General features: G+C 51.5%; 1 protein-coding gene across 2 annotated transcripts; it reads left to right on the top strand.

Moving 5' to 3' along the window:
- Positions 1-225: 225 nt before the first annotated feature.
- On the top strand, positions 226-13001 carry ALG12 (ALG12 alpha-1,6-mannosyltransferase). 2 transcript variants are annotated; one of them, XR_007470215.1, is made up of 10 exons: positions 226-2890; positions 2964-3096; positions 4464-4637; positions 5240-5434; positions 5888-5991; positions 6560-6783; positions 7261-7430; positions 7518-7593; positions 7670-8033; positions 8343-13001. XR_007470215.1 is itself a non-coding variant. In XM_033405322.2 (9 exons), the coding sequence occupies exons 1-9, from the start codon at positions 2723-2725 to the stop codon at positions 7899-7901; spliced, it is 1476 nt and encodes a 491-aa protein (XP_033261213.1). In that variant the 5' UTR covers positions 226-2722; the 3' UTR covers positions 7902-13001. The 2 variants fall into 2 exon arrangements, 1 of the variants encoding a protein (XP_033261213.1); XM_033405322.2 differs by having other exon boundaries at positions 7670-13001.
- The last annotated feature ends 8890 nt before the right edge of the window (positions 13002-21891 follow it).

Genomic DNA, 21891 nt, shown 5'->3' with positions numbered 1-21891 from the left:
CCCTCGCGCCCGCCTCTCGCCTGCACCGCCCGCGGCGGCCATCTTTACTCCGGTCAGAGAGGGCGCCCGCTGCGACGGCAGCCGGGGTTTAGTGGCCATGTTAGGTTCGGGCAAGGGCGTCGCCTCTATTCTCGGTTTCCGCCACCCGACTTCCGGCTGAGGGCAGCCCAGGCGGACGCGCTTCGAGGGACCGCGCCGTGGGCTGGCGAGGTCAGCGTGCGCGGCTGGGGCTCTCGGGACGGGATGCGGGGACCCCGGGCCGGCGCTCTCGCGGTGCTCCTTGGGCCTCACCGTGCGTGGCCACGCGGGACGACCGTTGGGCTCCTCACCTGGGGGCAGTCTCCTCACCTAGGGTTGGGGCTCCTTGCCCGGGGCCTGATGAGTGTGTTTCTGGGGTTCCAGACATCTGCATTTCCCCACGTGCCCGAGGCAATTGGCACTGGAACCCGTGGTTTAAGTTAGGAAGAACGAAGGTGGGCATTACCTGGTTTCTAGTAGGACAGAACTGCCAGCAGGAAGCAGTACAAATGATAGAGTTTTCTCTGACCGAATTTGTACCAGTTCCTTTGTGTTTCCAGCTAGGGATTAATAACGTGAACATCTGACTTGACCAGTTTCAGTAGAGACCTTAGAATCCGAATAGACGGGGACGAGAAGCCCTTTGCTCCTAATCTGAGGGGTCACCATCCTGTAAACGACGTGTTTTAAAGTCGTGGCCTGTTTTGGCCTGTGGGTGCCTGAGATTAACAACCCCAACAGCTGCAAGCAGGTGTGGACCAGTGCACGTGCGTCTGCTCACCGTCTCGGGCCCGGTGGGGGTTGACCACGGTTTCAGTACTTGCTTATGTCCTGTTTGTCTCCTCGTGGTCCCGGGTGGGCATGCAGGGTGCCGCTAGCGCCGTCCAACATAAGCTGCTTTGCCGGTTGGTGTCTGCCGTTGGTCATCAGCACAGAGCACACTCTTATCTGGGTGAGAAGCTCCTGGGGCCCGGAGCGGGGTTTGGCAGGTACCTTTTCACCCCACAGCTCGTGAAATAACAGAGTCTAGATCTTCCCGCAGGGGAACCTCCTCTGGGCAGAGGTGTGGAGTGGGGTGTGCAGGGACTGGCCTGGGACAGCTGTGAGCCCGAGCGAGGTTCCTGCCACGGAGCACCTGCGCAGCTGCTCCAACCGCCTGGCCTTAGAGATGCTTCCTAGTTCTTTAGGCTCTTTTCCCCTCGGACAGTAAGAGAACAGAGAGGAGTAACGAACGTTCCGTGGTCTCTTCGGCTTCACTGGACATTAAAGCGTGCACGTTTCTTTAATGAAAATGTAAACTGGTGTGATGAGATCCACGCTTAGTTTTTATGAGTTTCTTCTTCAAGTAGTTTATTGAGCACCTGCTATGCGCCAGGCTGTGCTGATACAGCAGTGAGTCAGCCCTGCCCTCAGGCTGTGAGCCCAGCAGGGGAGACGGATGGCCCCTGTGATGACCAGAGTCCATCCTTGCTGAGGTTACAGTGGGCAGCGGGGGACAGAAAAATCCCGCCCTTACATTTGGTAAGAGAAAAGCTCTGTTACTTCCCTGGGAACTGCACGTTATTTTGGTAATTCTTAGAGCCCTTTGACCCCCTTACTTCCCTCACCTCACCACCATATCAGACAGGATTCCTGTTCCCCCAGTTGTTGATTCCCCACTTGCTATCCTAGGAGAGTACAGACTTCATACCTCTCCCTCGAACCAAAAAGTAGTTTTAACAAACAGGAAGCACCGTGGTTCTCTCCTTTCACTTCTTGCCCTTCTGGCTTTGATCAAATAAAAGCAAACCTGTTTTCAGACAAGCCAGAAACAGGAAGAGTTTGCCGTCTTCCTTCCCTCGCCAGACTGAAAGATGGAGGTCTTCCACGAGTAGGAACTGCCCCAGACACTTGCATGGTTTTCTCAGGAAGCTTCGTGGCATGGGGTGCCCCCAAAGCGCTGTTGGTGTTTGGGTGGTCCATTGCAGGCGCGTCTGTCTGCATCCCCACCCCCCAGGAACACACTCTTGCTTTCTGCCGTATCCACGAGTTTGTGCTCACGACCAGCGTGGTGCTCCCCGGGGCTCTAAGAGGCTCAGGGGGTGAAGTTCAGAGCACAGCGGGTGGGTGTCCGCGGCCCTGTCTCGCCATCCTTGGGGTGCAGGGCTTTGCTGGCGCCCCGAGCCCTGCGCCTCACCTCCTGTCCTCTCGTGGCTGTCCCTCTGCAGTTCTCCAGGCGCACCCCTCCCGCCCTTCTACTTCACAGCCTCCCGGCCCGTCTCCCTCGGCCAGTACCGTGCGGGCCGAGCCCAGCTTGTTCCTAACTCTCCGGCCAGATTTCAGCTTCTCGAGCACGGGGGTCGTCCTGCTGCCCTCCAGTGCCGGGCTGGCCCAGGGCCCGGCTGCACAGTGGACTAAACTCGTGTCCTGCAACTCAGGTCTTTCTTCCTGGAAAAGTATTCGCACAACTTAAAAGCGTAAGAAGGCTGGTTAAAGTACGAAAGCTTCTCTAGCATGATTTTTCTTTCAGCGTTCTGTTTTGATGTGTTTTCAGATTACAGAAGCTGCAGCAGTTCAAAGGATTCCCATTACCCTTCAAACACATTTCCCAGGTGTTAACTCGAGTGTGAGTTTTGAAGCCTGGGGACCTGTGACTCTATTCTCTCAAAACAATTCGAGTGGCGGTGCCGACGGTGGATGAAGGTCCGTGAGGCTGACGTGCAGAATGGCCGGGAAGAGGCTGTCGGGCCTGGGCAAGCAGCGCCGGCTCCTGGCGCTGCTGGTGGCGGTAGCCGCCGTCCACCTGGTTGCCTGCCCCTACACCAAAGTGGAGGAGAGCTTCAACCTGCAGGCCGTGCACGACCTGCTCTACCACCGGCTGGATGTGGACAAGGTGAGTTCCCGCCCAAGCCGTGCATCAACCCCCACTTCCTGGGGCCTCTGCTGACCTGCCCTTCTCCCCGCAGTTTGACCATCTCGAGTTCCCTGGCGTGGTCCCCAGGACGTTCCTCGGGCCGCTGGTGATCGCGGCACTCTCCAGCCCCGCCGTTTACGTGCTTTCGCTCTTGGAAACGTCCAAGTTCTATTCTCAGCTAGTAGGTAAGGGGGTCTTCCAATGGGGACGGGGTGGAGAACTGCAGTGTTGTCAGAGGGTCTCAGTCACCCAGGTTGAGGGTCCCTCGTGCAGGAGGGTCCACCTGTTGGAATCTCGGCCACTCGGCAGAGGGACTCAGAGTGGGGACAGCGTCAGCCCCGCCGGGCTGTGCCCTCGTGACTGCAGTGGGGGCCGAGCCCCGTCCCCCAAGCAGAAGCAGCACGTTTCCTAGCTGAGTCAAACACATCTCACGGCTGGTTGGTCTGGCCTGTATGGAGAGCTTTAAGAATTGCACATTCCTGGGGAAGAAGCAATTCTGCTTCTTGAAAGATGAGGAAACGGAAATCCACCCTTGCTCTAGGCTGTTGTGGTCACGTGGTGGGGGCCAGGAAGCCTTCGATGGGAGAGTTGGGGGCCACGTCTGAGCATCAGGTCCTTGGTAAACGTGGCCCTGGAGGTATCGGCCAGGTGGCGGGGCCACTGGGGTCAGTGCTGGGCTGTCGTCCTGATGCTCCTGGCCTGCCCAGCGGCTGAGTGCCGCAGGCCCCCGCCTTGGGATCCGGGGGGCCAGGGTCTAGGCTGTCCGTCTTCCACGGCCAGCCCATTTTTTTGACAGTTTCAAAAGTTTAATAAACGATGTGACAGGACACGAAATGTGGCCCACCACACTCAAAATTAAAAGAATTCAGTTAATAGCGAGTGAAACACAAAATGAACAAATTCACCTAATGCTAGTTTCAGTGAAAAATATACTGTCACTTTAAATTAACGTATTTTAGTTTCATTCATTTTACGCGTCTATTTTTTTTAATTGAAGTGTAGTTGGTTCACAATATGGCATTGTATCAGATGTACAGCAAAGTGATTCCGTTATATGTATATTTTCAGATTCTTTTCATTATAGGTTATTATAAGATACTGAGTATAGTTCCGTGTGTTATACAGTGTACCTTTGTTAATTATCTGTTTTACATCCAGTAGCGTGAGTCTGTTGATCCCAAACTCCTAATTTATCCCTCTCCTCCTTCCTCTTTGGTAACCATACCTTTATTCTCTGTGTCTGTGAGTCTGCTTCTGTTGTGTATATAGATTCATTTGTGGCATGTTTTAGATTCCACACCGAAGTGAGTCCATGTGATATTTGTCCTTCTCTGTGTGACTGACTTCACTTAGTTTGATCACCTCTGGGTTCCTCCACGTCGCTGCAGTGGCAGGGTTTCCTCTGCTATGGCTGAGTACTATTCTGCCGTGTACACCCAGCCTGCTTTTAGTACCGAAGGCAGCTCCCCTCCCTCAGGGCCATTTCGACACCCGGTGGTCGCTAAGGGCCCCGCCTCACCGCTGTCGCACACACGGAGCCCTCTCTGTTCAGTCAGGGCCGTCCTTGGACTCGGCGTGATCTTTGGACTCTGGACTTTACAAAAAGAAGTGAGGCGGCAGTTTGGGGCCACGGTGGCCACCCTGTTCTGCTGCGTGACGGCCTCGCAGTTCCACCTGATGTTCTACTGCACGCGGACACTCCCCAACGTGCTGGCCCTGCCTGTGGGTATGTAGCTACCTGGCTGGCCTGCCCGGGGGTCCCTCCGAGGTGTCTGCCCGTCGAAAGCTGCTCCCCACCAGGCGTCTCAGAAACCCTGCGAGGGGAGCAGGGCCCTGTCCTCGGTGCTGGACTGAGGCCCGGCTTCCAGGGCTCAGCTTCTCTTGAGCAGGGCTGGAGCTGGAGCTGGTCCGTGGAGCTGGGAGGAGGGCAAGCCGCATGCGGGGCCGGTGCGGATGCTCCGGGAGCCTCGGGAGGCCGAGTGCGGGGAGCAGGGACCTTGGAGGGACCGGGCGGGAGAGGCAGCCGGCAGGAGAGGGGAGGAGGCGGCCGAGGTTGGCACTGGCCGTGCGAGTGCGAGGCTGAGGAGGAGGCGGGAAGTGGCATGGACGCCGGCGTCTGGGGCCGTCTGGGGCCGTCTGGCCTGCGGAAGTGGCTCGGGCTATGTCACAGCGCAGGACGCGGGCCAGGCGGGGGGGACTGTTGCGGTGCAGCCTCAGGCCCGCGTTGGCGGGTCTGGTTCTGAGAGGTGCTGGCTGTCTTCTGGAGGGTTCTGTGTGGCTTTCCCGAGGGAGGAGTAAGCGGCCTGCCTCTTGGCCTGTGCCTTACAGTCCTGCTAGCCCTCGCAGCCTGGCTGCAGCAGAGGTGGACGCGCTTCGTCCGGCTCTCGGCCTTCGCCATCCTGGTCCTCAGAGCCGAGCTGAGCCTGCTCCTGGGCCTGGTGCTGCTGCTGCCGCTCTGCCTGCGGAAGGTCTCGGTGGCCCGGGCCCTGCGCTGCGCCGTGCCGGCTGGGATCCTCTGCTTAGGTGAGTCGGGTCACCGCGGCCGCGCTGTCGGGGGCCTGTGCTTTCTTTGTCTTGTTTTATGGAGACGAAACTCGGGAGGTTTTATTTTTGTTTTTCGTTAAATGAAATTACCTTCACCTTCAGTGGTGGTAAAACGTCTCGGTGCAGGTCCTTGGCTGCTCTGCCCAAGGTCCCCCACCCCCTGCTGCCCGGGGCCTCCATCAGGGGCTCTTCTCCTTGTGTGTCTCAGCCAGGCCGGGCGGCCACGAGGGACCTGCGTGAAGAGGCTCGTTCGGGGGTAGGTCCCGACGCCTCAGCTCCTTTACGTGAAGCTGCTGGTGGCTCCTGGTTTCTGTGCTGACGGGGCTGCGTCTCGGACTGTGACCAGGGCTCCGCAGCTGCCGTCCAGCCAGCTGCGTCGAGGTCCGAGCTTCCCAGGTGGCCGTGTTCTTTCCTGAGGTCTTCTTTTCGTAGGGCTGACGGTGGCCGTGGACTCCTATTTTTGGCGCTACCTCGTATGGCCAGAAGGAAAGGTGCTCTGGTACAACACCGTCCTGAACAAAAGTTCCAACTGGGGCGTATCCTTCCAGTGTCTGCACAGTGGCCCACGGGGCGGGGCTGTGCGCTGAGCCACTCTCCTCCTGTGTCCGCACCTGATGGAGCACGGCGGCTGCTGCAGCGCTGGCACTGGCGCCTTCTTCCCCGCAGTCTGGGCCTCCCCTGGTCCAGTGGCCGCCACCCGTTGTCTGTAGCCGAGGTGTCTCCTTTGTCCTCGTGGTGATCTGCTTTTTTTCACTTTTTATTCTGGAGTAGTTAAACGCACGCAAATAGAATACTGAGTCCCGCGTGGGCCCATCACCCTGGGACAATCTGTTTTTACGGTGAAAAATGGAGGGAAAAGTTAAAGAACTCTTCACAGCCCCACTCGCCATCTGCGGCCTGGCTCTGGCACCGACACCCGAGTCCCAGCCTCTGTCCGCGTGTTGAAGCAGTCACGCCGTGGCCCGAGGCGCGGGGGTCCTGGGTGCTGCAGGCAGGGGCGCCATCAGGGCTGCATCTCCCGCACGCTCCTGGCTCCCGCCTGAGCTCGGCCCGGGGACGGGCAGCTGTGGCTGGTGCGTGGCCTCCTTAACCCTCCTGCCGCAGACCTCGCCGCTGCTCTGGTACTTCTACTCGGCCCTGCCGCGCGGCCTGGGCTGCAGCCTGCTCTTCGTGCCCCTGGGCGCCGTGGACAGAAGGGCCCTGGCACTGCTCCTGCCGGCGCTGGGCTTCGTGGCTCTGTACTCGCTTCTCCCGCACAAGGAGCTGCGCTTCATCATCTATGCCTTCCCCGTGCTCAATATCGTGGCCGCCAGGGGCTGCGCCCGCGTGTGAGTGCCACCACCGAGACGCTGCTGCCTGGGCTCCCCTGGGGGCGGTTTACCGGTTCACAGAGGGGAAGGTGCTTAGGGTGAGCCCATGTGTTTAACTGGGCGCCTGGCCAGGCTTTGGTCAAGGGTCCAGCCCGAGTCTACAGGGCCCACAACTGGCCCGTAAAGGACAGATGCTGAGTGCCTCGCTCCGTGGGCTCCGCGGTCCTGCCTGCGCACTGTGACGGCGGCCTTATCCCGTCCGCTTCACCTCCACACAGGCAGCGCGGTATTTGGCCCGGAGGCTACGCTCTGACCCAAGTAATGACGTGGGATGCTTGAAAACGTAATCTCAGGTTTAAATTGGCGTCTGGGTGGGATTTCAGAGAGGCAGCGCCACGCCTGCCGCTTGGGGATGACTCGCCCGGTGACAGCGGCCGGCGGGCTTCTGCTCCGCTGCTGCCGTTGCCTTTGCGCCAGGTGCACTGCTCTTTACAGGCTGAATAACTATAAGAAGTCCTGGCTGTGTAAAGTGGGGTCCCTCCTCGTGATAGGACACCTCGTGGTGAACGCCACATACTCGGCCACAGGCCTGTACGTGTCCCACTTCAACTACCCTGGCGGCGTGGCGATGCAGAGGCTGCACGAGCTGGTGCCCTCCCGCACAGGTAGGCGCTCGGCCCCCGCTACCGGCTGCGGCTCTGGCCAGAGGTGCCGGATTCGCAGCGCTAACCGAGCAGACGCGGTTTCCACAGATGTCGTTGTGCACATCGATGTGGCCGCTGCCCAGACAGGTGTGTCCCGGTTTCTGGAAGTCAACAGTGCCTGGAGGTACGTCCTCGTCTCGTGCACGGGCGCCCGGGGCCGCCACGGACCCGGCGGTGCACAGCCTTGCTCTCGTTTGCAGGTACGATAAGAGAGAGGACGTGCAGCCCGGCTCCGAGCGCATGCTGGCCTACACGCACCTGCTCGTGGAGGCCGCCCCCGCGCAGCTGGCCCCCTACCGGGACACGCACCGGGTGCTGGCCAGCGTCCCAGGCACGACCGGGCTGAGCCTCAACCTGAGCAGGCTGCCCCCCTTTGACGTGAACCTGCAGACCAAGCTGGTGCTCCTGGAGAGGCTTCTCGGGCCTCCCTGAGGAGGAGCCAGGGGCCCTCCAGAAACACCGGCAGGACGAGACGGAAGCATGCAGAGGACCCACGGGTGTGCCCTCACGGGGGCGCGGCCACAGCCACAGCCGGGGCACCCACGTCCACGCTGCCCACCACTTGTGAGAACGAGGGGCCTGGCACCCCTGCCAGGGTGACGGTGGGTGGGATGCTGTTCGCCGTCCAGACCGCAGCGGGGTGTGGATCTTCCCGCGGAGCTGCTTCTGGGCAGCAGGCTGTGGCCTCTCGGCCCCTGAAAGGTCGTCCCCCTGGGGCAGCGTAACCGCAGAACCTCAGCACCCAGCCCTCGGGGTGGGGCGTCCTTTGTGGTCACAGGCAGCCGTTTCCATTTCAGATGAGGCTTTAGGAGATAAACTCGTTCAAAAAGAGTGAGAGTCAAATTGTAAATGTCTTCTTACTGTTGATCTCAGGTGCTGCTTCCAGAGACTGCTTCCACCTGGGTTTTGTTTAAGTGATTTGGGCACCTTCCCACTTTGCTGAACAGTGTTTACCGAGTTCCTGACACGTGTCTGACTTCACCAGGCACTGAAGACGATGCAGGGAACTGAGCGTGCTTTGCCCGCATGCACACACACCGTGCACATGCACGCACACGCTACACACGTGTGCGTAGACACAGGCAGTCTTTCCTGAGCCATCAGAGGGAGTTGCCTGCACCTGACCTTTAGTTACTGTTTTTTCCACTGGAGCTGACAAGCAGTCTGTGCGGGCCCCTCCCCAGACCTCCCCGACACAGCACCCGCTGGTGATTCCTGCCTGTTTCTCATGAGCGTTTGTTACTTCCCTGTCATCGGCAGTTCTCAGTGTTTAGATGTGGCCCGCAGTCGTCAGCCTGCACGCGTGGACTGCTGCCGGATCTCGATGGGCCGCGAGCTGCCCTGTCGGTTGCCTTGGTGTTCAAACTGCAGATTCACCAGGGGGGCCTGTCAAGCCGTGCTGTCCCGGCTGCGTGCCCCGTCGTTAAGGTTTTGAGCACTTCCCTGCTTCCTGGCACAAGGAGTCCCACCCAGGCTCCTCGGGCCTCTCTGTCTGCACCCTGGAGTCGGCCGTTTGGAGGGCCCGGGCTCCTTCTGGCAGGAACTGGTTTCAGAGACCGATATCTGGGTGCACAGTGCACGATATCTGTGCACCATGTGCACAGTGTGCTCACTGCTATCAGGACGCCCGTGTTTCTAGGCCCTTCGGAGCGAGAGGACAGGCGCGCCTGCACGTGGGCACACGCTTATGCACGTGCACAGGCGTGAGAGGTCACGGCATCATGCTGACACCTCCAGTTCCACCCCATCTCTGTGGGCGTGTGTCTGCCTCCCTCATTCCACGTCTGCATGTCCTCTCCCTGCAGTGAGAATCCTGACCCCGAAAACATCAACGTACGTTTGACCCGTGTCAAGGGACGCCGACCCCCACGCAGTCGGAAATCTGCATATAACCTTTGACCCCCCCACCAAGGCTTAACTACTAATAGCTCCTGTTGAGTGGAAGATTTACCCATAACATGAACGGTTGATGACACATATCTATATGTTACATGTCAGATGCTGTATTCTTTCAATTATGTAAGCTACAGAAAAGAAAATGTTAATTAAGAAAATCATAGGGGGACTTCCCTGGCGGTCCAGTGGTTAAGACTTTGCCTTCCAGTGCAGGGGGTGCGGGTTCGATCCCTGGTCGGGGAGCTGAGATCCCACATGCCTCGCAGCCAAAAAACCAAAAACGTAAGCAATATTGTAACAAATTCAGTAAAAAAAAGAAATCATAGGGAATTCCCTGGCGGTCCAGTGGTTAGGACTCGGTGCTTCCACTGCTGGGGGCCTGGGTTTGATCCCCGATCGGGTAACTAAGATCCTGCAAGCTGTGCGGTGGGCCAAAAAAAAAAAAAAAAAAATCATAAAAAAGAAAATATTTATAGTACTGTACTGTGTTTATCAACAGCATGAGTTTTTGTCATCTGTTTCCAAGATGAATAGTCAGTACCTACATCATTATTGTCTTAGACGACACGAAAGGCTGTAGATGTTACACATATAACTAATACTAGACATCAATAAGGAAAAGATAACGTGAAAAGGAAATTCACATTTATTTACAGGCACAACGATATGTGCATTGATGATGAAGCAGCAGCAACATGACTGCTTTATGGTTGCCTAGTGTGATCGATACGATCGCTCCCAGGCAGCCCGGCCTGTACACTAATGGGTGGGTCGTCATAAGATTTTTATGGCTTATAGTATTGCAGTCATATTCATAATACAGTATTGGGAACACTGTCACATTAAAAAGAAAACCTATGATGATAGACTGTTACACAGTTTCTCCAATTACGAGTCAGGGAGGGAGGGAGACTGTACCTAATTCATTGAAAGCAAAGTTATAAAAAGCACATTGTTAACTTTATACTTAGTATCACTCAGCTTATGCCTATGTGAGGATGGACTGTCCACTTCAATGTGTGTCTTACACGGTGTACAGCTGTTAGGCTTTCACATCGAGGCACACAACAGAGGTCTCTGAACCGCAGCGTGTGATTGTTCACTGTGCGTTAGGTGGAGGCAGGTCGTCACAGGTCTTCATCCCCCTGGTCCTCACGCTGAGACTGGGGAGGAGGAAGCGGAGGGGAGGTCTTGCTGTCTCGGGCAGCAGAGCCGTGGGGGGTGGAAGCAGGGGAGGCCGGTGCACTCGGTGAACTTGGCAGAAACACATCAGTCTCTGCCCGACTTTTTTGCTTTCTCATTTCTCTAGAGTGTTTCTGTCTACTACCAATCCTTCCACCGTTTGCTTTAGCTTCAGTACCCGTATCACGGAAGGGTCCATGTTGTAAAACAAGTCAAGTCGTCTTGACTCATTGGAACTGTTCTGCCAGGCAGTCTGATGTCAGTTTGTTTCCTGGCGCTGCTTCTTCTGCGCCTGTCTCATCGTCTGCCTCTGGCTATCTCCATCAGGTTGTCTTCTGTGGGTTCCTCCGGTGTGCTGCCTAGTAGCCCTTGAATTTTTTTCTTTTTTTTAGACTGTGCCACGTGGCTTGTGGAATCTTAGCTCCCCAACCAGGGATCGAACCCAGGCCCCTTGTAGTGGAAGCTCGGAGTCCTAACCACTGGACCACCAGGGAAGTCCCAGTCCTTTAATTTCTTGAAGACCCATATCTCGGAACCGTTCACCCCCGCCCCGCGCCCACTTTATTTGCCAAACCCACAATCTCTTTCATGATTTCCTTGATTGATTTATTTATTTTTGGCTGTGTTGGGTCTTTGTTGCTGTGCGTGGGGTTCCTCTAGCTGCGGTGCGTGGGCTTCTCATTGCAACAGCTTCTTGTTGCGGAGCATGGGCTCTAGGCGTGTGGGCTTCAGTAGTTGTGCCATGTGGGCTCAGTAGCTGTGGCTCACGGGCTCTAGAGTGCAGGCTCAGTAGTTGTGGCATGTGGGCTTAGTTGCTCCGCGGCATGTGGGATCTTCCCGGACCAGGGCTCGAACCCGTGTCCCCTTCACTGGCAGGCGGATTCTTAACCACTGCACCGCCAGGGAAGCCCCCCATGATTTCCTTGATTGTGTCATAAATCCTGTGAAGTCATGCACAGCATCTGGACGGTTCTCCAGCAGGAATGTATTGTTGTGGGCTTGATGGCTCTCACGGCTTTTTTTTTTTTTTAATAACAGCGATGTCATCCTCAGTGGTATGATCCTCCCAGACTCTCAGACTCTCACGACGTTCTCTGTATCAGGGTTCTCTTCCATAGCGTTGACGCTCCTTTCCACACAGTGTCGTGTGTAATGAGCCTTGAAGGTCCTATGGCCCCCTGACCTAGAGACTGAATAGAGACATTGTGTCTGGGGGCAAGCAGACCACTTCAGCGCCTTCGGTGTTGCACTCATGGGGTTCTGGGCGGGCAGGCGCGTTGCCCAGTATCAAAAGAACTGTAAAAGGCAGTCCCTTCCTGACAAGGTGCTTCCTGAATTCAGGGACAAGGAATCGATGGAACCGGTTGCCCAGGCCCTTTTGATGTCCAGTCAAAGACCGGCAGCTGCTGCTCCTCTTCTCCCTGCAAGGCTGGGGGTCAGCGGCTTTACAGATGAGCGCAGTCCTGGCCGTAAACCCGACCACGTTTGTGCAGGATAATCGAGACAGCCCATTCCTTCCTGCCTTAAATCCTGCTGCTTGATTCTCCTTACTGATGAATGTCCTTTGTGGCATTTTTTCCCAGAATAGGGCAGTTTCATCTGTATTAAAAACTTGTTCAGGCAGATGTCCTTTCTACCCAATGATTTTCTTCACAGCGTCTGAGAACGTGTCTGCGCCGCCTCTCCCGTTACCTTGACATTTTAAAGCCAAATCTCTTTCTAAAATCATCAAACCATCCTTTGCTGGCATTCAAGTCTCCAGCTTTACAACCTTCCCCTCACTTTCGCTTAAGTTGTATGATGACTTTGCTTTTTCTCGAATCATTCTTAGATTCTATATAGGTGCACCTTTCTTATGGCAATCCTGCGCCCGCCTAAAAGCTGCTTTTTCAAATAAAAAGGTATTTCACAAGAAGTGCAAGGCTTTCTGCCTGCTGGTGTAGCTGCAGTGCCAGCTTCATGGATTTCCTTTCCTTTTTTACATTCATCTTGAAGTGGCGGCAGCCGCAGCTGCAGACCTCACTCTGCGACGCACATCAAGCCATTCAGCTTTTTCTCTTCACGTCTTCCTCTTCTCTGCGTCTTGGGAGCGCTTGCAGCATTGCCAGGGCACTTCGTGGGTCCCGTGGTGGTGGTCAAGGTTCCCGGTGTTGCACTAAATACAATGAAATAATCCGCAAGAACCACAAGAGACTGCGGTTTACTGGAGAGACCACCTGCTCCGGAGGGGGGGAGCGCACACGGCGCTCGCTGTAGGCGGACGCGGGGAATACGCGCGCCGGAAGCAGCAGCAGGGGTGGCTGCAGCATTATTACTGTACGTGCTACAGTTAATTCATGCAGTGAGGACTTCGTACGGCATCTTTACGTTTGCTTCCTTTCTCTGCACTTCAAATGGAGCCATGTGTTGTGTGCCTCAGGTTTGTTTTTTTAAAAAATAAATTTATTTATTTATTTTTGGCTGCATTGGGTCTTCATTGCTGCGTGCGGGCTTTCTCTAATTGTGGCGAGCGGGGGCTACTCTTCGTTGCAGTGCACGGGCTTCTCATTGCAGTGGCTTGTTGCAGAGCACGGGCTCTAGGCGCACGGGCTTCAGTAGTTGTGGCACATGGGCTCAGTAGTTGTGGTGCACGGGCTTAGTCGCTCCGTGGCATAAGGGATCTTCCCGGACCAGGGATTGAACCCATGTCCCCTGCATTGGCAGGCAGATTCTTAACCACTGCGCCACCAGGGAAGTCCTGTGCCCCAGGTTTGATACATTTTGGCTTTATATCATAAATTCATGTATGTTTTATGGTAGTAACTGATAAAATAGACTAACATCTACATGTTTTATGCATTCGTGACACACCTTTTTAGTTTTTTCAATATTTGTAGGCCACACGGCTCATCTGTGAGTTTTTTGAAGCTGTCGAAAGTCTCCAAAAACTTTTCCAATATATTGAAAACAATCCACGTATGAGTGGGCCGTGCAGTTCGAACCTGTGTTGTTCAAGGGTCAACTGTGATTGCTCAAGATGATGGATAGTTTCGGGATCCCTTTGCCATACAAACAAGACGCCTGGATTCATGCGCTGTGCCCCCTTGCCCGCGACTGGCGGTGCTGCGTCATAAATTCCTTGGGTTACCCACCTCAGTGCGTGACGTTTTTCTTGTGATTCACTTTTCATTTGCTTTCAGCCCTAGGATCCGATTCCCCCTCCTGTTTCATTGGTAGAACGTGACCACACACTCTTCTAGATGTCCGAACTCTTCCTGAAGGCGTGCTCAGGGAAGTCGCTCCCTCCCTCCCGTAACTCCTCCCCGTTTTTTGTAGCGAATGCCATTGTTTTCTGGTTTATCCTTCGTGTGTTTCTTTTTGTAAAGACCAGCAGATACACATATTCTTTATTCCCCTTCGTTCTTCCCGAAGGGTAGTGGCATTCCATACGCTCTTTGTTTTTTTCACATCTCCTGGAGATCTCCTAGAAATCGCTCCGTCCATTCACAGGGATTTCTCGCATCCTTTGGAACCACAGTACTTCATTATATGGACGTGCACCAATGCACTCGGTCAACCTCCCGCATGTGGGCATTTATACGGACGTGCACTAATGCACTCGGTCAACCTCCCGCATGTGGGCATTTATATGGACGTGCACTAATGCGCTCGGTCAACCTCGCGCATGTGGGCATTCATACGGACGTGCACTAACGCACTCGGTCAACCTCCCGCATGTGGGCATTTATACGGACGTGCACCAATGCACTCGGTCAACCTCCCGCATGTGGGCATTTATACGGACGTGCACCAATGCACTCGGTCAACCTCCCGCATGTGGGCATTTATACGGACGTGCACCAATGCACTCGGTCAACCTCCCGCATGTGGGCATTTATACGGACGTGCACTAATGCACTCGGTCAACCTCCCGCATGTGGGCATTTATACGGACGTGCACTAATGCACTCGGTCAACCTCCCGCATGTGGGCATTTATACGGACGTGCACTAATGCACTCGGTCAGTCTCCTGCATGTGGGCATTGAGGTGGTTGCCCATAGTTTGCAACTTCAAATAATGCTACAAAGAATAAGCTTATGCATTTGTATTTTCAAATTGTTTGAGGTATATCTTTAGGGCAAATTCCTGGAAGTGGGAATGCTAGGCCAAGGGTAAATGCGTGGTAGTTTTGCTAGGTATTGCCAAATTCTCCTCCACAAGGGTGGTACCATTTCCCATTTCCACAGGGCCCATAGAATATGTTAACCTTTTTCAATCTGCCAGTCTGATGGGTAAGCAGTAGCATCTCAGTATAGTTTTAATCTTCATTTCCCTATGAGTGGAGCTGAATGTCTTCATAGGTTTAAGGGCCATCTGTCTTTGTAAATTGTTTGTAGCTTTTGTCCATTTTCCATTGTATTTTTGGTCATCTCCCCCTCACTTTATACAAATTCTTCAATTAATAGGGGTACTTGCCCTTTATATCCAATATATATTGAAAATAATTTCTCCCCGTTTGTCATTTGTCTTTTGAATCTGCTTCTGAAGTCCTGTTCCCATGCAGAATTTTTGTCAATTGTATGTTTTCATGTTATCAGTCTTTTCTTTACCTTCTCCTAGTTGGGAAGCTTCCCCACACTCCGGAGCTCAGCTCTGCCTTCTTTCAGTACTTGTATATTTTCATTTTTGCATGTAGACCTGCTGATCCAGTTGGAATTTACTTTAAAAAGAAAAAAGAATATTTATTTATTTGTTTATTTGGCTGTGCCCAGTCTTAGTTGTGGCACACAGGACCTTTAGTTGTGGCACATGGGATCTTTAGTTGCGGCATGTGGGATCTAGCTCCCTGACCAGGGATCGAACCTGGGCCCCCTGCAGTGGGAGCGCAGAGTCTTAGCCACTGGACCACAGGGAAGTCCCTGAAGTTTACTTTTGTGTGCAGTGTGAGGGGTAGGCCTAATTGTATCTTTTTCCAAACGTACATTATTAAAGGTACATCTTGGCCTCTGAGATTTGAAGCCACAAACTGAACTTCCACATTTTAAGTTTTGGCAATTATGAACAAAGCTGCTGTAAACGTGTGTGCAGGTTTTTGTGTGAACGTAAGTTTCCTGCTCCTTTGGGTAAATTCTGAGGAGCACGATTGCTGGATCGTGTGGTAAGAGCATGCCTAGTTTTTGGTAAGAATCCACCAAAGTGTCATCCCAAGTGGCTGCACCGTGTTGCATTCTCAGCAGCAATGGTGAGAGTTCCTGTTGCTCCACGTCCTCGTCAGCATTTGGTGGTGTCAGTGTTCTGGATTTTGGCCATTCTCACAGGTGTGTAGTGGTGTCTTGCTTTAATTTGCATTTTGCTGATGATGTATGATGAGGAGCATCTTTTCATATTATTACTTGGCATCTATATGTTTTCTTTGGTGAAGAGCTGCCTTTGGTGAAGCAGTCTCCCTTTTTTTTTTTTTTTTTTTTGCGGTACGCAGGCCTCTCACTGCTGTGGCCTCTCCCGTTGCAGAGCACAGGCTCCAGGCACGCAGGCTCAGCGGCCATGGCTCACGGGCCCAGCCGCTCCGCGGCATGTGGGATCTTCCCGGACTGGGGCACGAACCCCTGTCCCCTGAATCGGCAGGCGGACTCTCAACCACTGCGCCACCAGGGAAGCCCCTTCCTGCTTTTTTAAGCCCCCTTGTTTTTAGTCAGGTTGCTTGTTTTCTTATTGTTGAGTTTTAAGAGTTCTTCGTATATTTTGAGTGATAGTCCTTTATCAGATGTGTCTTTTGCAAATGTTTTCTCCCAGTCTGTGGCTTGCCTCTTGACATTGTCAACAGAAGTTTCTAATCTTAACAAAGTCTAGCTATTGATTCTTTCATGGATCATGCCTTTGACGTTGTATCTAAAAAGTCATCACCACACCCAAGGTCATCTAGGTTTTCTCCTATGTTATCTTCAAGGAGTTTTATAGTTTCTTTAAGGGATATGGGCCTGTGGTTTTCTTTTCTTGTAATATTTTTGTCTGGTTTTGATATTAGGGTAATACTTGCCTCATAGAAAGAGGAAGTATTCCCTTTGCTTCTATCCCCTGGAAGAGGTTGTAGAGAATTTGTATAATTTCTCCTTAAATGTTTGATAGAATTCACCAGTGAACTCATCTGCCCTGGTGCTTTCTGTTTTGGAAGGTTATTAATTCTTGATTCAATTGCTTTAACTGATATAGACCTATTCAGATAGTCTACTCCTTGTGTGACTTTTGGCTGACTGTGTCTTTCAAGAAATTGGCCCATTTTACCAAGGTTATCAAATTTGTGTTCACAGAGATGTTCACAGTATTCTTTTATTATCTTTTTAATGTCCATGTGCAGACTTACAGTTCCTCCCTCGGATCACTTGTGTCATTGTTGGCACTCATTTCACTTATATAGCAGCTACACACGAACACACACACACATACATACACACATATATACATATATATAATATACACTCATATATATTCATACATGTATAAGCATTCAGAATTGAATATATTGTTGGTATTATTATTTTGAACAAACTGTTAATTCCTAGATCAATTCAGAATTTAAAAATTAATTTATTCCTTCTTTGAGCTCTTCCTTATTTTACGTAGATCCAAGTTTCTGACCTGTGTCATTTTCCTTCTCTCTAAAGAACTTCCTTTAACATTTCCTGCCAGGCAGTCTACTGGCCACAAATTCCCTCGACTTTTGTTTTTCTGAGAAGGTCTTTATTTCTCTTTCATTTTTAAGAATAATTTCAAAGGGTATAGAATTCTAAGTTGGTGGGGTTTTTCTCTCAACACTTTAAATATTTCAGTCCACTTTCCTCTTTCTTTTGCACGATTTCTGAGAAGTCAGTTGTAGTTCTTATCTTTGTTATTTTGTAGGTAGGGTATTCCCCCCCCAACCCTGCCGGTTTCTTTGAGGTTTTTGTCTTTGATTTTCTTTAGTTTAAAAATGATACGTAAAGGTGTAGATTTTTTGTTTCATTTATTTATTTATTGGCATTTATCCTGCTTGATGTTCTCTGAGCTTCCTGTTTTGGGGTCTGACATTTCAGTTGTGGAAATTGTCAGTCGTTATTTTAAATCTTCTGTTTCTTCCTCTTTCGTTCCTTCCAATATTCCTGTTATACAAGTTACACCTTATGTAATTGTCCCATAGATCTTGGACATTGTTTTTTCCAGTCTTTGTTCTCCCTGCTTTTTGCTTTTCGAGGATTCTATTGAGACATCCTCTAGCTCAGAGGTTCTTTCCTCAGCCATGTCCAGTCTGCTAATAAGCCCACCAAAGGCTTCATTTCTGTTACAGTGTTTCTTTATCTCAAGCTTTTCTTTTCAGCTCTTTTCCGGGAGTTCCAACTCCCTGCTCACATAGCCCATCTGTTCTTACATGTCGTCTACTTTATCCATGAGAGCCCTCAGCGTATTGAACTTAATGGTTTTAAACTCCCGGTCTGATAATTCCAACATCTCTGCCATATCTGGTTCTGAACCTTGCTCTATCTCTTCAAATTGTGCTTTTTGCCTTTTAACTGTGTAATTTTTTCCTGATAGCCAGACATGATGTACTGGGTGAAAGGAACTGCTATAAATAGGCCTTAATAATGTGGAGGTGAGGTGTGGGAGAGGAGACGCCTTCTACGGTCCTGTGATCGGGCCTCAGTTCTTTTACTGAGCCTGTGCCTCTGGACTGTGAACTTCACAAGTGTTTCTCAGTCCTTTATCTCCCCTTGGTTGGGACGGGCTGCCCAGAGAGGCTGGAGCTGGGCATTTCCCTTCCCCTGGTCAGTTAGGCTCTGATAACACCCCAGCAGGTCAGGCTCTGGTTAATGAGTTTCCCTTGAGCGCAGCCTTGTTAAGGAGAGCGGAGTGCTCTGTCGCGGTAGGAGATGGTTCCTTCCCTCCCCCTGCAGAAAGCTTGAGGGGACTTTGCTGATATTTACTTGGGAACCTGCTCAGGCTCCAGGGGTAAATCTCACAGTATTGTGTGGGCTCCCTCATGACTGGGTCCCCTGGAGTTTTTTTTTTTTTTTTTTTTGGGTGGTACGCGGGCCTCTCACTGTTGTGGCCTCTCCCGTTGCGGAGCACAGGCTCCGGATGCGCAGGCCCAGCCGCTCCGTGGCATATGGGATCCTCCCGGACCAGGCCACAAACCCATGTCCCCTGCATCGGCAGGCGGACTCTCAACCACTGTGCCACCAGGGAAGGCCCCCCATAGGTTTTAACTCTCACAGTTGCTGACAACTTTGAGTCTCCTGAAATCCATCAACTGCAGTTTAAGTTTTTCTGCCCCAGAACTGGTTTCCCAGGCCAGGTTGCACTCCTGACTCTCTACTCTGGTAAACCATGATTCACTGTACTTGCCTGTCTCCCCAGTCTTGGGTGTAACAGTTTGACTTGTGTCCGCCAAGAAGAGTTTTTGATTTTTTAGATTGTTCTGCTTTTTACTTGTTAGGATGGAGTTGCAATTTCCAAGCTCCTCACATGCAGATATCAAAACTGGAAGTATATATATATATGTGTGTGAATGTATATATATATATATATATAATTTTTTTTTCTTTTTTAATGTATTAGTCTCTTAAACATGGGGGGAAAAAAAACAAAAGTGGAGTTACAACGCACTTCACAACAATACTAGGTTTTGTAGCTGCGTATATATTTACCTCTCTGAACACTCTATTTCTTCACATGGCTTTGAGTCACTGCCTGATGTCCCTTCATCTCACCTGCAGGGCTCCCTTGAGCATTTCTTGCAGGGCAGGTCTAGTGGTCACTAACTCCCTCAGCTTTTGCGTATCTGGGATTGTCTTAATTTCTCCCTCGTTTTATTTTTGGCTGCGTCACGCGGAATACAGGATCTTAGATCCCAGACCAGGGATCAAACCCATGCCCCCTGCAGTGGAAGTGTGGCGTCTTAACCACTGGACTGCCAGAGAAATCCCTCTCCCTCATTTTTGAAGGATAGTTTAGCCAGATATAAAATTCCTGATCAACAATTTTTTTTCACTTAGCACTTTGAATATATCAGCCCATTGTCTTCTGGGCTCCAAGATTTCTGGTGAGAAATCTGCTAATATCTTATCGATGATCCTTGTGTGTGGTGAGTCACTTCTCTTGATGCTTTCAAGATTCTCTGCCTTTCGACAGTTTGATTATATAACGTGTCTCAGTGTGGGTCTCTTTGAGTTCATCTTACTTGAAGTTCATGAGCTTCTTGGATGTTTATATTTGTGTCTTTCATCAAATTTGGGAAGTTATCGGCCATTATATCTTCACATATTCTTTCTGCCCCCACCCATAACTTCTTCCTCTGGGACTCCCACAGTACGTATGCTGGCTTGCTTAGTGGTGCCCACATATCCCTTAGCTCTGTTCATTTTTCTTCAATCTTTTTTCTGTTTCTCAAACTTGATGATTTCCATTGTACTATATTCATAGTTGCTGATTCTTTATTCATTCTGTTTAAATCTGCTTTTGAATCTTTCTAGTGAAAATTTCCATCTCAGTTGTACTTTTCAGCTCCAAATTTCATTTTGGTTTTTTAGGTTTTCTATGTCTTTATTGATATTTCCACCTTTTTCATACATTATTTTCTTGACTTTCTCCATGTCCTATTTAGTTCTTTGAGCATCTTTAAGACTGCTGTTTTAAAGTCTCTGTCCAGTATATCCACCATCAGGTCTTTTTTCAGGGAGAGACTGTTGAATTATTTTTTTCCTTCGGGTAAAAAGTATTTTGACCATACTTCCCTGTTTCTTTGTATGCCTTGCGATTTTTTTTGTTGTGCACTGGACATTTTCATTTAACAATTTGGTGACTCTGGAAATCAGATTCTTCCTCTTCCCTAGGCTTTGTGCTTTCCCTAGGTTTTGTTTTTGATTGTCTTTGTGCCAAGGGTCAGCCTGAGGCGTAAAGTTAATGTCTTCTTAAGTGTTTTCTGAGCCGTTCCCTGGGCACAAGTAGTCACATTCTAATTCTCCCCATATATGCAGTTATTTTTATATGTCCTTAGTCTTTAATGTCTGGCTCCTGAAAGGGGAAAAGCAAAAAATACAGGGGATTAAAAAAGGGCTCTGGGGACTTCCCTGGTGGCGCAGTGGTTGGGAATCCACCTGCCAATGCAGGGGACACGGGTTTGGTCCCTGGTCCAGGAAGATCCCACATGCCGCAGAACAACTAAACCCGTGCACCGCAACTACTGAGCCTGTACTCTAGAGCCCGTGAGCCACAACTACTGAGCTCATGTGCCATAACTACTGAATCCCGTGTGCTTAGAGCCCGTGCTCCACAAAAAGAGAAGCCACTGTGATGAGAAGCCCATGCACCGCAACGAAGGGTAGCCCCCACTTGCCGCAACTAGAGAAAGCCCGTGCGCAACAATGAAGACCCAATGCAGCCAAAAGTAAATAAATAAAAAATATTTTTTTAAAAAAAGGGCTCTGGCCCTTTAAATCCCCTGGAAGAGAAGAGGCAGAGGGTCTTGCAACAATGCAGGGGTGCGGGGTCGGGGTCGGTACAACAACGGCGCCTGCCTCTTTCTCTGCACCTGTGAGATCAGAAGCAGTGCTGAGCTATCAGAGCACAGATCCCCAGTATCTGGAGGACAGGGTCCTTTCTTTCCCCGCCCTGGCGCCTGGGAGCTGTGTGCAAGCTACTCCAGGACCCATGCACAGCCGCCTGCCACAGGGGTGGGAGACGGGGAGCTGCCTGCCGGGGGGGCTGGGGGAGGGGCGCTGCCACCCTGCAAGTCTCCCCTGGGCGTTACAAGCCTTCTGCATTCTCCAGCGTTCCCGACAGTTATGGCAGACCGGTTCCGGCAGGGGATGGGGACTTGCAGTGCTCCTACTGCGCCATCTTCCCAGACCCTTTCTCATTCTGACACTAATGGATTTTTCTTAATTGAACTATAACTGACATACGATGTAGGTATACCACATAGTGATTCGATATTTTTATACGTTATGAAAATGGTCACAATAAGTCTAGTTCCCATCTGTCACCACACCAAGCTTTTCCAATATTGCTGACTATATGCCCTATGGCGTACATTACAACCTGGTGGCTCGTTCTGTCAATGGAAGTTTGTGCCTCTTCCTCTCCCTCACCTGTTTCACTCATCCCTCATCCTCTCTCTTCTGGAAACTACCAGTTTATTCTCTGTGTCCATGGGTGTGTCCCTGTCTCACTGTTTTCAGACCCCACTTTTGCGGGAAATCACGCGGTGCTTGTCTCTCTCTGTCCAACTTACTTCACTTGGCGTAACACTCTCCAGATCCATCCATGTTGCTGCAAGTGGCAAGATTTTTTACGGCTAAGTAATACGCCATCGTGTATATATATACACCATA

The sequence above is a fragment of the Orcinus orca genome, chromosome 11 (genome assembly GCF_937001465.1).
Source record: "Orcinus orca chromosome 11, mOrcOrc1.1, whole genome shotgun sequence".
NCBI classification, from domain to species: Eukaryota; Metazoa; Chordata; class Mammalia; order Artiodactyla; family Delphinidae; genus Orcinus; species Orcinus orca.
The sequence above is the reverse complement of the archived record's forward strand: the minus strand, read 5'-3'. Positions and strand labels throughout refer to the sequence as shown.

Coding starts and splice junctions, on each gene's coding strand:
- ALG12 (XM_033405322.2), top strand. CDS start 2,723: ATGGCCGGGAAGAGGCTGTCGGGCCTGGGCAAGCAGCGCCGGCTCCTG. Junction 5,435..5,887: donor GGCTGGGATCCTCTGCTTAG/GTGAGTCGGGTC, acceptor TTCTTTTCGTAG/GGCTGACGGTGGCCGTGGAC. Junction 7,594..7,669: donor GAAGTCAACAGTGCCTGGAG/GTACGTCCTCGT, acceptor TCTCGTTTGCAG/GTACGATAAGAGAGAGGACG.